The sequence below is a fragment of the Eschscholzia californica genome, unplaced genomic scaffold, assembly GCF_041429995.1.
Source record: "Eschscholzia californica isolate CP2 unplaced genomic scaffold, dmEscCali1.0.p SCAF_5, whole genome shotgun sequence".
Taxonomy (NCBI): domain Eukaryota; kingdom Viridiplantae; phylum Streptophyta; class Magnoliopsida; order Ranunculales; family Papaveraceae; genus Eschscholzia; species Eschscholzia californica.
In genome coordinates this window covers 48,706,363-48,722,228 of record NW_028238472.1, presented here as the reverse complement: position 1 = coordinate 48,722,228, position 15,866 = coordinate 48,706,363, and the positions used below count along the sequence as shown (strand labels likewise).

General features: G+C 35.6%; 1 protein-coding gene across 1 annotated transcript; it reads left to right on the top strand.

Moving 5' to 3' along the window:
* The first annotated feature begins 9,169 nt into the window (after positions 1-9,169).
* SD3 (import inner membrane translocase subunit) lies at positions 9,170-14,927 on the top strand. Its single transcript, XM_086643778.1, has 8 exons — positions 9,170-9,250; positions 9,373-9,573; positions 10,371-10,389; positions 10,807-10,970; positions 12,986-13,158; positions 13,254-13,302; positions 14,117-14,236; positions 14,334-14,927. The coding sequence occupies exons 2-8, from the start codon at positions 9,403-9,405 to the stop codon at positions 14,490-14,492; spliced, it is 855 nt and encodes a 284-aa protein (XP_086499904.1). The 5' UTR covers positions 9,170-9,250; positions 9,373-9,402; the 3' UTR covers positions 14,493-14,927.
* The last annotated feature ends 939 nt before the right edge of the window (positions 14,928-15,866 follow it).

The window sequence follows — 15,866 nt, the reverse complement described above, 5'->3', positions numbered from 1 at the left end:
ATCGATACAATCATAGAGAATATTATTTTCGACAGTCCCCACCGCCAGAAACATGCTACTCCCGACCACCCCTGACGGCATAAGGTGATTTGTGAATAATAGAAGGGTCGGTAAACACCTTACCTACTCACACCATCACTTGGATACATATTTGAATCGCGTAAATACTCGTCGAATACTTTAATGTTAGCAAAATTCAAGAGTTGTACCCGTATAAGGAGGTTCATTGATTACTAAAGTAGTTTTATCGTTCCTAGTAAAACTCCGATTAAAAAAACATGTAAACTACTACTTTTTAGCAAATAGCTCACTTATTACGCTTTTATCTCGAAAGGTATTAAGTACTGTAAAAAGATTTGATCGAGTATATATATTCTTCGCAGTTCTTTCCAGAACTACAAAAAGAAAAATACTTAAGAAAGTAATAACATAAGAAATAATAACTTTCTTATGTGAATTGAACGAAATAACCTAAGAAGCTAATGTGAGTGAAATAGAAAACTTATACTTCCTTACACACATATGATAGGTTTTTCGACAAGAAAGTGAGAATAAACTTCAAATTACTATCAAACACAACCTTTAGGTTAAAAAAAGAACAATTAGTCGCAGATTGAGTCAAAAAAATTGGTAATGCAAAAAAAATCACCGTTTTTTCATAATGGCGAAAAAAACTAGTGGGGTAAATTACGGAAAAAGAAATAAAAATAATCTTGAGTCCTGCCTAAAAGTTCTAGTATCGTCTTCAACCAAAACACCGCGATTTTCTTCTGTAGCTTCTTGTTCAGGCGAACAAACTACTTTTGTTTTCATTAGTGTCTGAAATTTATGTGAAGTTACTGTTCCACTTTGGTTGAGACGAACAGTAGTTTGCCTCATTTTATCGCTGAAGCGTGATGATATTTGGTGAAAACAAACATTAGTTGTTTTTGTTGTAATGTAAAATAATGAACATGAGTAGTTTGGTGAAAACAATTGATGTCTAGGGACATCCATGACAATTTTGATGAACAAACTGTTGTTTGTCTTGAACAACCAGCTGATTATTCATTTTCTTTTTAATGTTTTTCCAGGCAACTTGTCTGTCTCATTAGTCCAACTGTTTGTATAGAACAAGCAACAATACGTATCGAGCAAATAACCGTTTGTACAAATAAACATCACTTTCTGAACTTTTTTTTTTTATTTCCATTTGTCATAACAAACTATCGTTTGTGTTGAAAAACTGTTGTTTATATTGAACAAACTGTTGTTTGTCCCATTACCGAACAGTTTGTATTAACAAATTGTTGTTTGTACCGTACAAACAACATTTTGTATTAAACAAACAACAGTTAATTTGTATTGAACAAACAAATGCTTGGAAATCAGATTTGATTTACAACACCATAGATTAAAACAAATAAAAAGAAATAATAAGGCTTCATCAAAATTCAGAATAAATCGAAAAACATCATCATGTGTCAGACCGTAATTGATTTTCTAAGAAAAACAACAGTTTGAAAAAAAAACAGTTTATAGGCAACCCCAACTGTTTGTAGATAACAAACACAACAAACTTTTATTACTACAGGTTAATACTAGAGAAATATGAGGGTCAGTGAACAAAATATCCAGTGGAAACTACCATTAAGTGGCCTAAACTGCAAGTAGATTAGTATATCTTTTTGACCCAAAGTGACATATTGATAATATAGTGGTTTTTTGTCGTTAAACCATATTATTTTTGCTTAGACAACCAGTTTCTAATAAAAATAAATAAAATGAACTTCGCTTTCTTTTACGAAGTAATTTATACGCCATTGGATACTTTTTTATTTTGATTTGTGCAGGTCAAATTGAGATCTTATTAATTCGAAGCTACCCTCTGAAAACGAGGTGTACCTACTCTTTTTTTTGGTAAACTACGAGGTATAACCACTTACTTGCCGACGAACCAAAGCAGTGGCTTTAAACATAAATGAAAAGAGCATTTTAAAGGAGCCTCTCCAAAGTGTTATGGGCGTCTCATTTTTTCACAATCTCACTCTAAAATTGGCCTTGAGAGAGGTACCAATAAAACTCTTGAAGGGTGGTCGGCCCCCCTTTAAAACTACCAAAAATGAAATTAATTTTGTTCTATCCTTGGGCACCAAGATGTGACCGACTCAGTAATTTGACTCCCTAAAATTGTTCAACATGTATATGAAATAATCATGATAGAAAAAATAAGCGGTATGTGTTTCCCCCCTCCTTTGATGAAGATGAAAAAGGACAGATGCGAGAGAATCAGATGGGAATAGGGAAACTATAAATTAGTCAAAGGTGGTGTGGTGGTGATAGCAATGGTGAGGAAAAAAAGAAAAAAAATTTCGAAAAGAGGTGGTGGTGATAGTGATGGTGGCGGTGGGGGTGGGGGTGTTGATAGTGGTGGTGAGGGTGTTGGTGGTGACAGAAAGAAGAAAATAGAGATTCAAAAAGAAGTTATCTACAATAACTAGTCGACAGTTGTTAGCAATGAGGTCTAGTATATAAAAAGGAGAAAAAACCCGAAGTCAAATTTCTCGAAAGAAATAATTAAACAGAAAATATCGATAGTGGTGAAGTTTGACTAACAGAATTATGGTCTTCTGATCGAATTAGAATTCTATATGATTTAGAAAATAAATACTTAGTTGGTCACAAATGGGAGGCAAAATAAAATTAACCCTAAAAAAAATTGGAGGAAAAGATCAACTGTTTTTTTAGGCAACTTTTTTTTTTTGAATTTTCAGCGTGTCCCTCGAACCCTTGACCTCCAGGTCGAAGATTATACCTCTTACCACTCCAACCAAGAGTTGTTGCCTTTTTTTAGGCAACTTAATTCTAGTAGTGAGAACCAAAGAAAGAAAAAAATCCTAGTATTGAAATAAACCAAAATAACTAGGCCGCGGCTTTGGGGAATAAAGAAAATTCTCCGGGGAATAAATTCTCGAGGGAATCCAGATTTTTTTTAAAGTTCTCCGGGGAATAAATTTTTATAGGGAATACAAAATAATTTTTTTTAAAAGTTCTCCTCCATTTCATCACCTCTCTCTGCCACCTAACCTTCTCGCCACCTCATCATCATCTTCTCCGGCGAAGGTCGCCGGCCGGCGACCTTCAAACGTAAAAAAAAAAAAAAAAAAAAAAAAAGAAATTTATCTTTTTCCTCTCTCTAATTTTTTTTTTTCTTCTCACAATCACTCTTCTCTCTCTCTCTAGATCTGGTGAACCAGATCTGGTTCACCAGATCTAGATGGTCTGTGAACAGACCTTGTTGAAGGTCTGTTCACAGACGATCTGGTTCACTAGATCTAGAGAGAGAAAAGAGTGATTGTGAGAAAAAAAAAATTAGAGAGAGAAAGAGGAGAGAGGAAAAAGATAATTTTTTTTTTTTTTTAATGTTTAAAGGTCGCCGGCCGGAAAATTTGCCGGCCGGCGACCTTCGCCGGAGAAGATGATGATGAGGTGGCGAGAAGGTTAGGTGGCAGAGAGAGGTGATGAGATGGAGGAGCCTTTTTTATAGCATCTTCTAAAATTAGAAGCCCCTTAGCAATAAAAAGAAACATAAAAAGTCAATCTTATTTGACTAGTTTTAAGAAAAATCTTTATTCCCCGGAGAATTTTCTTTATTCCCCAAAACCGCGGTCAATAACTATTGTGATAAATTAATATTCACAATTAAGTATAAAAGTTGGTTGGTTGGATTCTGGCCCAAAAGAAGAAATTGAAGAGGAGAGAACATCACAACAGTTGGGGATGTGGATGACTTGATAAAATGGGAACGTGGAAACAAAAGCTTTCTTCAAATAAAAGTACAAAACTTATCCATCTAATTCTGGCTTATTTAATCATAATCTAGTTTCTAGATGGGAAGAGCCTACCCTATTAAAATCAAAAGTTATGATTGTGAGTAAGAACCATCTATGGAGAGAAATGAAATACAATGATGTGGAGAAGTGGATTTCTCGATTATCCTTTTCATGATGGAGATCAACGTTCAGATGATGAACTTTCTTTGTTTTATTCGAAGGAATAAAGTCTGCAGAAAAAACAATTATGACGGTCAAGTCAGTAAGGACACTTTTGCAGTTTAAGGACACCACTCTTAATGATAGTCAAGTGGCAATGGTAGTTAAGAGCATAATATCTAGTGATTGTATATCTTCCGACTGGCATATCTTCTGACAGCTAACGATTCGTGTATAAAAAGTAAATTTTTGGCATGCTTTATCCTTCCACGGCACTGGTGTTTTCTTCAAGCAGAGCAGAGCTGGGAAAAACCAAATTCACTCTAGCAGATCTCACTACTTTGAGTCTCTTACTAAACCAGGACTCAGGTTCTAGAATTGACTCAGATTCAATTCCTCGTGCCCCGATGTTGTACATCAGACTACCATTCACTGTTCCTAATCTAAAGCAGAGCTCTACCACAGTTGATTTTTTTTCCTTGCTTGTCTTTAAGCCAACGCAAGGCTTAAGATGCTAACTAATTTGTGTCGACCTCTCAAATCATGACTCAAGTGGCAGAAATGAAGGAGATGTTCTTCTATCAAGATTACAATCAATCAATTTGTCAGATGGTACAAATAATAAAGATAATCAAGTTCGCTCATTTTAGGACCGTAATATTTAGCGAGAAACCTTATATCGGTGGCTCATTTGTATGACATGCGGATAATGATGAGCGTGTCCTACAACGTATTAAAGATAAAGAGCGTCGACTTGATATAAGATATGGTTAGAGGGATGGTGCATAAACCGTAGATTGAAACCGCCCAAAGGATGTCCCAAAGGGTCGGATACAAGCCCAACCCAAGATTCCAAGGATGACCAAGCCAGGCTCCCAGACCAAAGGTTATGGTCGGAGCATAATTCCACATATGAACTTGAGCTCATTGAATCATTACTCTCATTGAATCATTACTCTTTTTTATATAGTAAATTTCGACCCTAATATTTCTAGTGAGAAATATATATGTGACCCCTCAGGTAAACTCATATAACATAATTTTTTAGGGTGTTTCTAAAGGCACCAGGCCGAAAGGTTGTTAGCATCCTGACTCGGGTCAATGGCCATTGACCCGAGTTCTCTATAAGCACCGGTTTTCAATGTGGGTGACGTTCACCTTCGCTTGTTTCTTCTATCTTCTTTCAAAATAATATTTATTTATTTTTCTTCTAAATAAAACCCTAGGTAGAGTGCACTAAGGAATTTACTACTTAATATCTACTTGAAGTGAAAAGATAGATCATGATCCAAACAATGAGGAATCTAGAACATGATCCAAACAATGAAGAATCTAGAGATAAACCACATTAAAGAAAGAAAGCTCCACCCAAAACACTATTTAACCCGACAGTTCCCGATCCGGTACCCATGAAAGAAACAATACTAGAAAACACATCCGGGGTTCCATTTCCTAAAGAAAAACGAGTGACACCAGCAACAGGAGGAGAAAGTCTTAAGATTCTTGATAAACTTTTTAATGAAGAACAAAAGTAATTAGCAGTTGTATTACCCAATAAATACAATAATAAAATAAGCCAGAGAATTAAAAACCCAAAACTGGATTTTATCCACAATTACAGTAAAAAAGTTGAAGATAATCAATATACCCACTTGATTTACACCCAGAGTTTGATTTTACATACTCACACTTGGATTCCTGATCATGATAATGATTAATTTTTCTGCACTTCGAGATTTTTTTTTCAACGTTTGATTTTCAGTAAGGGTTTGTAAGGATGGGTAAGTTTTGATTAGGGAATTATGAGAATTTGGGGAAGAGATTGAAGTTTTGAGGTAAAAACAGAGAAGGAAAAAGAATGGAAAGTTAAGGAAGAAATAGAAGAAATTCTTCTTTGATTGAGTAATGGAGGAAGAAACCTTGCCATAAATACTCACGGATTGACTAATCCGTGGGTATGTGAAGAGAAACGGATTAGCCAATCTGTGAGCATGAGAAGAGTAACGGATTGACTAATCCGGGAGTTAAGGGAAACGGATGGACTGGTCCAGTCCGTCTAGTATGTCTCAGGGTATCATTGTGATTGGATTTTGCAAGAGATGGATGGAGGAGTTAGAGTTAACTCCACCTGACCGGTGCCTACATAATTGGACGGTGCTAATAAAGAAAAGAGCGGTTGACTTGGTGCTAACAGAGATGGATGCTAACAGCCTTTTGGCCGGGTGCCTTTAGAAGCACCCAATTTTTTATTATTTACATTTCTATAACATTAGGATGATCTTTATAACATTTAGATGATCTTTATTGTTGTAGTTGCTATTATTTACATTTTTATAACATAAGATGATCTTTAAAATAGAAAAAAACCATCATCAACATTACTAAAAATCAATTTGATTCCTTCAAATGCAATTGCATTGCCCACATCTTTTTGAATAGTTGGAGTAATTAACTTTAAATTCTGTTGAGCATTCTGCAATGCAATTGCTTTAGCATCAGGATTATTTCTCGCAAGAAATGTTGAGTCCCTAAAATATTTCCAGGATTTGGTGGTCTCGAAAAGCAAATCTTCATTCCAAAAGAAAATGAACACACTTAATAGTTGCATTCAAGCGAGTTAGATAATCATTCCAAACTTGATCTGTCTATTTATGAAAAGATGTCACAGGATATTGTTTTTGATTTAACAAGTTTTGACATTTTCTCCAATCTTCATTATGGAAGCTACCAACCTTACCTACATGCTCAAATAAAGAGTTTTTATTCTTCCAATTTTTGAAGTCTTTAGTAACAAATATTCATCGCCAAGTTGTCTTCATTTTTTACCTTCAACAAAAAAAAGTTGTCTTCCTTTATCTAATTTAAAAGATAGCGACAAAGACAATATATTACATGTTTACTTAAATATATTCTACCCGATTGGAGAAGTCTTTGGAGTTTTTTGAACTTACCCCCTCGGCAGTAATTGGTAATTAAGTTTATCCCTCAATGATGGTTAATTGAGCTTACACCCTTAGATTTATTATTTTTGACAAAAATACAAAGCTTGTGTACCAAGAGCAATTATTCTTTAATATGATTCCTAATAGTTATTCCACCTTACTTTATTATTTGATTTGGTTGGAAATATGATTAGTAAAAATTGATTTTGTTTGTATATTATTTAATTTATGATTTTATTATCACATGTCAAACATGTCCTTAGTAGTTTTGATAAAAATTCTAAATTCAAGGGGTAAGCTCAATTACCAATTACTGAAGGAGGTGAACTCAATTACTAATTAGTGTTGAGGGGATAAACTCAAAAAACCCTAGTCTTTAAACCTTACTTCGACAAATTTTCATTTTTGTCCTCCAATTTATATAGTTGGGTAACTTTCAAGATGAGGCTAACAAAGATGATAACTCATAATTGGAGGGCGTAACCCTGGATCTGAAGGAAGGTTTGACAAATTTATCTCCGACCGTTTTTGTTTCGACAGAGAAGAATCATCATCCGTTTTTGGAGGTCATGATTTTCTTTTAAAAAATCTCTTCATTTATGTTTTCAAAATAAGTTAAAACTGTAAACACATATGTTTAAATCAAATAAATGTTTAATTATGTTATAGACAATTATAACAAAGTAATCTGTAAATTTACATTAGGCAAATGTAGAATTAAATAAAGTACATACATGAATTGGAGAAAAATGTAAGGTTGAATTGTTAGTGACAAGGTTGTTGAAGGCTGTCAATCTCGTTGGGACTTTTGTATCGAGAGAATGAAAATAACAGAATACAATTGGGATAAGTCTGTTTAGGATTTTAGAAATTCTTACCAAGTAGTTACTCCCATGATTTATGGAATAAATTTTTGTTGAAAAAAGAAATGATGGATTTGAGAATTAGTTGAGATAATCTTAAGAAAGACTCTTTCCATAATTAGAAATTCAGTTGAACAGATTGGAAAACCCTTAAATTATTAGGAAATCTCGGCCAAAACATTAAAAAAACCCTAAATAAGCACAACAAAAGTTCTAATCAATAATCAATTAGAGATTACCGATTACGTTGTATTATTCATACGCACATATTACTTCTTTAAAATCATTAAGCATAATATAAACAAGGGAAATGTTAAAGTTATAAAGGATTTTGACAAAAGATAGTTCCCAGCTGATGTGGCGGTTGTGGTTTGAAACTTTGACCAAATCTAAACCGTTGAAAGATGAATATCACAACCGCCACATTAGCTGGGAACTTTTTTTTGTCAAAATCCTTTGTAACTCTAGCATCTCCCTATAAACAATACAAAAGGCAAGAAATGCACAACCATAACTATAGTTGAGCAAACGTTTTAGACGAGCAAACGTTTTAGACGAGCATAGGAGGGGCTATAGACCCCCTAACCCAAACATAATGCCGCCACTGCTCGAGGTAACGACTTGTATGCGTACACCCAAGGAAAATAAAATTGCTGCACCTGTTGAGAAATGCCTACGAGTTCCTACTAGTACCCAATTTCAAATTTCAACTGTTACATTTCATCCTATCATCGTCACTAGTACCCAATTTCAAATTCTAACTATTGTCTTTTCATCAAAATTCCAACTAACCCGAGTTTACATTTCATCCTAACAATCGTCACTAGTACCCTTAATGAGTAACACCGGTATCAGTCCCCATGTTAACTAAGTCCCATCGTGATGATCTACCGAAGCTACAAAACCAATGTGTAAGGGGGATATTGTTGATCATTCCAAATTAGTTATGGAATCGGCAGTTGGCAAATTTATAAACGGGAACGAAAAACTCATGTCTTGATCTAGTTTTCGAAGTAAGAGACGCCCAAGACCACCCAACGACTACGATCAAGCGTCTCTTTACACATTACAGCTCAATTTGTCATCCTCAATCCGCCTAAATTGACATAGTTCTTATTCATGGATATTTCAACTTTTCTTGAACAAAATTTGTCCATGATTAGGATATTCAACTTTTCTCTAAAGTCTCTCTGTTTTATTGTTTTCGTTCTCTAAAATTGGGAGATAGGGGTAGTTTCGACATGTACTAATTCATAAGGGTTAGTTTTGTATGATAAAGTATACAAGGGACTTAGTTGTAATAAAACGTAAATGGTTATTACGTTACCCGTTGGATCAGTCTAGTCTAAAACATTTTAATGGTCTAGATCATCAGTACATACTACTTTTCTTTCGAACTGGTAAACTAGGGTTCCCTAAAGAGAGAGGACGACGAGACGAGACGAGACGAGACGAGAGGAGCTTTAAAGAATGGGTACGTCTACTTTCTCTCTCTAGCCGAAGAAGTGCTTCTTCGTTCAAAACTTGTTTGCTTTGTTGATTCGATTGTTCTGGAAGTTCAAGTTGTTGTTTTTAATTGATTTGATAATCTCATAGCTATATAGCTAATTGAGGTTGTGGGCAAATATGCATCGGATTAAGTTTGGACTAGGACGGAGTTTGATCAAGATTAGGGTTTCTTCTCTTTCGAAATGCCCAAAGGAATTTGATACTGCGGAAAAATTTCAACACAAAAACATACACCATTCGTCTCTTCCAGCTGATATTTCATCAAAAGCACAGAAATCTACATTATCGGTATGAATTTTATAGAGATTTTTTACTAATTTCTTACTGGAGTTAGCTCACCATGGGTTCAAGTTTGTTCTTTTGGTTGCTTTTGTATGTTAATGGATGTTTATTTTAGAATCTTATTAGATGCAACTCTTAGCAATCGCTCTAGCTAGTTACTATCATTGCTATCTCTGGTAGAGTTAACTGCAGTTCATACAAGCAAGGGTGTGCATTCATTTGTTAAAGTGTACCCAGACGCGCCATGTTTGTTTGTGTCTTTACCCTAGTTTGGGATATACCTTCCATATGTTATTTCATATGTGGAGGTATGGCATAAATAAGCAACCGTAAGCACGTTTTGTGTATTGAAATATGTATGGTGCTTAAGCCTATAGAATGGATCACTTGGAACCTCCTAATCCTTTGTTATACTGGACTAGCTCTACACAGTCTAGACCAACTGTTTCCTGGATAACGATTAAATATTGTGGTATGTGGTTAGGAGAAGGAAACATTCTTTGCCATTACGACGATGATGATTATATATAAAAATCACTAATAGATACTGTGTTACAACATTCCATGGTTGTCCTGGTTTTATAAAGTGTCACAGTCCTTGGTAGTTACTATGCATGTTTATGGCAACTCAAACATAAGTGAGATTTGAATCGTATAGTGTGAGCATAATTGCTGCTAATGTAAAATAGATGGAAAAGGTCCACGAAAGACTATTCTCGTATGTTTTACTCTTTTCTCATTTCATTTCTTTTCGGTTCCATACGACACCATTGCGTAACCAATTCTTTTTCATTATTTTGCAGGGCATATCAAATCTTGAAGGTTAGTTTTACAGTTTGTCAGTTTCGATTACTATATTTTGGTAATTACAGAATCTATCATGTCTATCAATTTCTTTTTTAACTTCATCTGGATCCTCATATTAGGTCAGTTACAATAGTCGTTGTCTTGCCTTCGACAATGTAATCCACTAGTATTGTAACTGACCTAATATGAGGATCCAGATGAAGTTGAAAAAGAAATTGATAGACATGATAGAATACTGGAATTACCAAAGTATAATAATCGAAAATATGTGTACATTTCCATGAAACATATGTCTTTGATGCCCCTAAGGGATCGCTTCCCCCGAACTTGTGGAAATGAATAATAGAATACATTTGCTTACTAACAACCACAACCTTGGGAGAACTTTTTGTCTGTAAATGGAATACGATGAACTGCTATTTTATGGTGCAGGAACACATATTCATCTAAGCAAATCGCAAGCCAGAGAGTGTACAGTTTCCTTGTTAACCCCTCATCGACTCGGTATATATTATGGAGGAATTCACGTGAATCCTTACTTTGTTAGATTCCTTTCATCCAGTTCGAGTTCTCAGCGAAGACAAAATTCACAGGAGGTTTGAATCTTCAAATTAGTAGTTTCTTTATTTAGTTCCACTTAATCGTTTTCATTTAACAAGTGTCATCCTAGCAGTAGGGGTGGGAATCGGGCGGGTTCGGTCGGGCTCGGCAATCTTCCCACGGACTCGGGCGGATCGGGCTCGTGAGTACTCTGTCCGATTGGGCAATCGGGTATTTCGGGCCGGACAAATAATGTTATTTGTGTGCCCGCGGCCCTGTTCTGCCCGTGAGCCCGCTCGGGCTTTAGCGGGCTCAGACGGACGGGTCGCGGGTAAGAATCAGATGAAAAAAATCTAGGGTTTTTTTGTCAGATATCAAAAATCTCAAGGGTTTTTCTTTTACAAATCTTTTGTTTTTGTTTTTGAGAAATGTTTCAGGTATTTTTACAAATCAATGCATCAAGCTAAGGCAAAAAGAATTACATAAACAACTCTAGGGTTTTTCCCAAACTTGTTATTTGTGTTTAAAATAAAAAGAAATTTCCACTATACAAATTGATCATTGGAGGCAGTCAATGAGACATAGTACTCTCACTTAAACAATTTCCAATATACAAACAGAGAGATAGATAACAGAGAGAGAAAGAGAACAGATCCAATACAAAGAGACACATAATGACCAGATCTGCACTTTAAATCTCTAAACGTTACTTCTATACAACAGATCTGGTAGAAAGAGGGGGAGAGAACAAAAATTAAAAAAACATATATACAAATAAAGATTAAAAGAAACATTAAAAAAAACCTATTTTCTTCATCTAAGAACTCCTTTGACTTTGCCTCTTGAATACTTTTTAACATAGATCTGATCTTCATCTAGAGAAAGCAAAGTAGTATCACACCGTTTCTCTGTCTCTTCAAGACTTCATTTTTTGAAAGGATTCGAGTTAATAATCTCGGTCTATAGACATTAAACTTATTTGAAGGTTTTTCTATCTCTCTCTCTCTCTTTCTTTGAAAAAACCTAAGGTGTAATGAAGCTTTTGAGAGAAAAATAGCTTTTATACCCACGACCACTACCCTAACCCTAATAAATATGGTGGGAGAACGTGAAAGATCCAATCCGTAGGATCATTGAATGTAACGAATCAAGACTCATATATCGGGCAGTTCTCGGGCGGTCTCTCGGTCGGGTATAACGGGCCGGGACTCGGGTAGAAGACCCTACCCAAGATCCCCCCGTGCCCAACTGGTATTTCGGGCCGGATATGCCCGAACCGGGTTCTTCTCGGTCGCCGGATCTCACCGGCCCGGGCGGTTAGGGTCGGGTTTCGGATTTTCGGACCGTTTTCCCGGCCCTACCTAGCAGTACATCTATTTGTGTGCACATTCTTATTCACGAATGGTTTTAAAAAACTATCGTATCATACGCCTCGAGGCGCGCATCGAGGCGAGGCGGTCCCGAGGCGCCTTAAGGCGTACGTTCTTGTAAGTCAGAAAAAAATGCATTATTTTTAGTCATCTTCTTCTACTTTTCTTGTTGGTTGATGGCTTGCTGCAACAAGTCAGACTCTCTCTACTTCTTTAGTCATCTTTTATTCTTCTACTTTTTGGCAAGTGCTTCTCTCTCTACAATTTTGAGTCCCTGACTTCTACTTTTACTACTACTGCTGCTAGCCTGCTACATGTACCACCTTCTATCTCTTCTTCTACTTTTACAAGGAATATTTTCTAGTTTTAATATATTTTATGGTATTTAAGTACGAAAACTTGTTATAATATATTTTTACATAGTTGATGTTCATTATCTTTAGCAATTTTCTTTTTCGTATTTCATGCATCGAGGCGTGTCTCAAGGCACCGCCTCGCCTTGTGAGAGCAAACCGCCTCGAGGCGTAAAATCGTATTTTCAAACCTTGAATAATTACGATTACTAATCCAATTAAGGACAATCCTTCAAAGGATAACCGCTACAATAGTAATCACTTTCTCCAACATTATTGTTTCATTAGTAGCTTCTTCCTTCCCTCTTTCCTTCAGTATATGAAATTTCCTTATTATTGGTGTTGCAGCATAGCAAGGACATATCTTCAGTTGATGATCCGCTTAACGATCTATCTAAAAATGTAAAACCAGTTACATTTCCAGAAGGGGTTTCCTACAGTCTTGTCATACTTGCTGGGCTTGGTATTGCAGGTGCTGCGGGCTATGCGGTTTTCAAGGAGCTAATCTTTCAACCCAAAGAGTAATATCTACGACTCCATATTTAAACTATATATGCAGGCTTATCACTGTGGTAGATTTTGTTATCAAGTTAACCTGAAGATGAGTTCATTTTAGGTACAAAATTTTTGGGAAGGCTTTGGAAAGAGTTCAGAATGATCATCAGGTTAGTTGAAGGAAAATGCTTTTGGTTGGACTGTTATTGACATTATAGAAGTAAGTTAATGAGTAACAGAAGTAGTTCACATATCTCCACATCTTGTTCATTAGATTATGTCAAGGTCTATGTTTTCTTCTATTACAAATCTATCTTGCATGACCAACGAAGAGACAGTTCTCAGTTTGTCACCTCTGTCCATCGTCTACCAATGTCACTGTTGTCGGTTCCATCCTTTTTCCATTGACCACTGTTTGTTAGTTCTTATCTTACATGTGGTAGTTGCACAATAAACTGGCACTTTATTAAGTAGTGTCCATCTGTACTACTCATTTTGCACGAAATTCTGCACATCTCATAAACTGGAAGCTCAGGTTTCTATAGTCATTTGAACTCTTCGCTGGAAGCTTTAGGTTGATTCACTTCTTAAATAACTAAATATAAGGGGTTATTTCCCAATTACAACTTCCATCGAACAAATTATTGACAAATAAGACAATTTATTGCTTTCCACCAAGGGATCCTATCTGGATGACACGCGGCTTCATGGTTTACATAATTTGAACTATAAAATTTATTGGAAGTTCCGTAATTCCAGAATCTGATTGTATCAAGCAAACCCAAAGTGTTATTTTATGATCTCACTGCTCCTTTGTGTTTGAGTCTTTTACGATGAGTCTCTGAAAGCAGTTGAAGTGTATTAAAAATGAAAAGATAGATAATTTTCATATCTTCTTTTTCAAATATCATGTCTTTCACTCTTTCAGTATAGTCATTAAGCGTCGTGTTCGAATGGGTTTGATGCCTATGGCATCTTTATCAGGTCAGAGCAAGAATTGGATCTCCCATTACGGGTTATGGCCAGGAAACTAGAAACCGAGCTGCCCGCCAACGGATTCCTAATCGGATATGGACCGACGAAGATGGTATTGAGCATGTTGAGGTAACTCTTACTTGAAAAATTTAGGAATTCCTTTTTGTAGTCTTCTAAGCAGGAACCTGTACCTTCTGGGTTGTTTTCAAATCTCAACACAATGCAGGTTAACTTCTATATACGAGGACCCCATGGAGCTGGAAAGGTTTATTCTGAGATGTTCAAAGACAAAATTGACAAGCAGTGGAAATACACTTTCCTAATTGTAGAGATAACATCTCCTATACAGAAACAATTGATGCTGGAGTCCTACGTTCCCGCCTGACTTAATGAATCATCGAACTCTGATGGTGGTAACTGCTTGGTTAATAGTCGGCAAACTCTGTCATCCCGGAGACATTGCTTTCTTCAAAGGTAATACCAGTGCTGCTCATATGTATTTTTCATCCAAGCGAGAGGGAATTGATTTCATTTCGAAGTTGAGGTACAAGGTATGTGCTATTAATCAGAGGTTCCCAGAGTATGTTCTTCAATTAAAATAAATGTTTTGCACAATATAAGATATAGTGAGAGAAACTCTGATGGTGGTGATTGGTTGGAGTAATCGGTAGTTTTTGCCGGACATTTTTAATTTGTGTAATTCTTAAATGAGATGAAAAGAATGCCAAAGAAGTAACTTTTGAATTAGAGAAGTTGTTAAAATAAATTATCTCAATCACTCAAAACAGAAAATCCAGAAATATACTTTTCAAACTCTGTACCTTGGATTTTTAGACGGTTTCTTTTTGAATTTTGCAATGTATATGCTCTTATGTTAGGGAGAGCGGGTAAAGAGTTTTGAGAGAGAACGAAGTAAGAGCATCTCCAATGGGACGCTCAAACGCTAAAATTTGACGCATACGACTTTTTGGAGTATTTGTTAATAAAACATTCTCTAACGGGACACTTTGTTAGACATTCTATTATGAGGTGGATGCATTTATTATAAAGAGTCTCAATAAACACACTCTAAGAGCATCTCCAATGGGACGCTTTAACTAACACTTTAGAAGTCCTAATTATCAACTGTCAAACGAAGATTTTCTTTCTTGAGTGTCAATATATAAACACTCTAATTTTTGTTTGTCTCCAATGTTTTTTTTGGGTGAAACGTTTGTCTCCAATGTAGATCTCCAAATACCCCTACTTAAGAGCATCTCTAATGCAACACTCAAAAAAATCTCTATTCGTCCTATTTGTCAAGTACCAATTGAGATTCTCACTCCTAGGTGTCGAAAATAGAGATCCTCAATTCTTGTATGTCTCCAATGCAACACTCTAAACTCTTTTATTTTACTTACGTGTCATGGTTATTTTTGTAAAAAAATAATTAGTTATTTTGGAAACATACGAAGACTTGATTTCTATTGGTTGAAATTTAAATATTGATGAGTTGGATAATTAGAGATATCTCAAGAGGACACTCTGAAAATAGAGTGTCCTCTTGAGATATCTCTATTCCACTCTCGACACATCATCTTTGAGATCTTAGTTGAGTTTTGTATTGGAGATGATTTTTTAAGAAAAACTCAGAAAATCCTATGTGCCACTCTGGATTTCTAAGATTGAGTTTTGCATTGGAGATGCTCTAATGCATGTCACTCTTTAACTCAATTGATAAAAAAGTGGTTTAATGTTTCTATTGGTTAGAATTTTAAAG

Bases quoted from the DNA above. Each gene is read 5' to 3' on its own strand.
- SD3 (XM_086643778.1), top strand. From the start codon at position 9,403: ATGCATCGGATTAAGTTTGGACTAGGACGGAGTTTGATCAAGATTAGG. The intron at 10,971-12,985 runs GTTTGAATCTTC...TTGGTGTTGCAG, and splicing joins GAAGACAAAATTCACAGGAG to CATAGCAAGGACATATCTTC. The intron at 14,237-14,333 runs GTAACTCTTACT...AACACAATGCAG, and splicing joins ATGGTATTGAGCATGTTGAG to GTTAACTTCTATATACGAGG.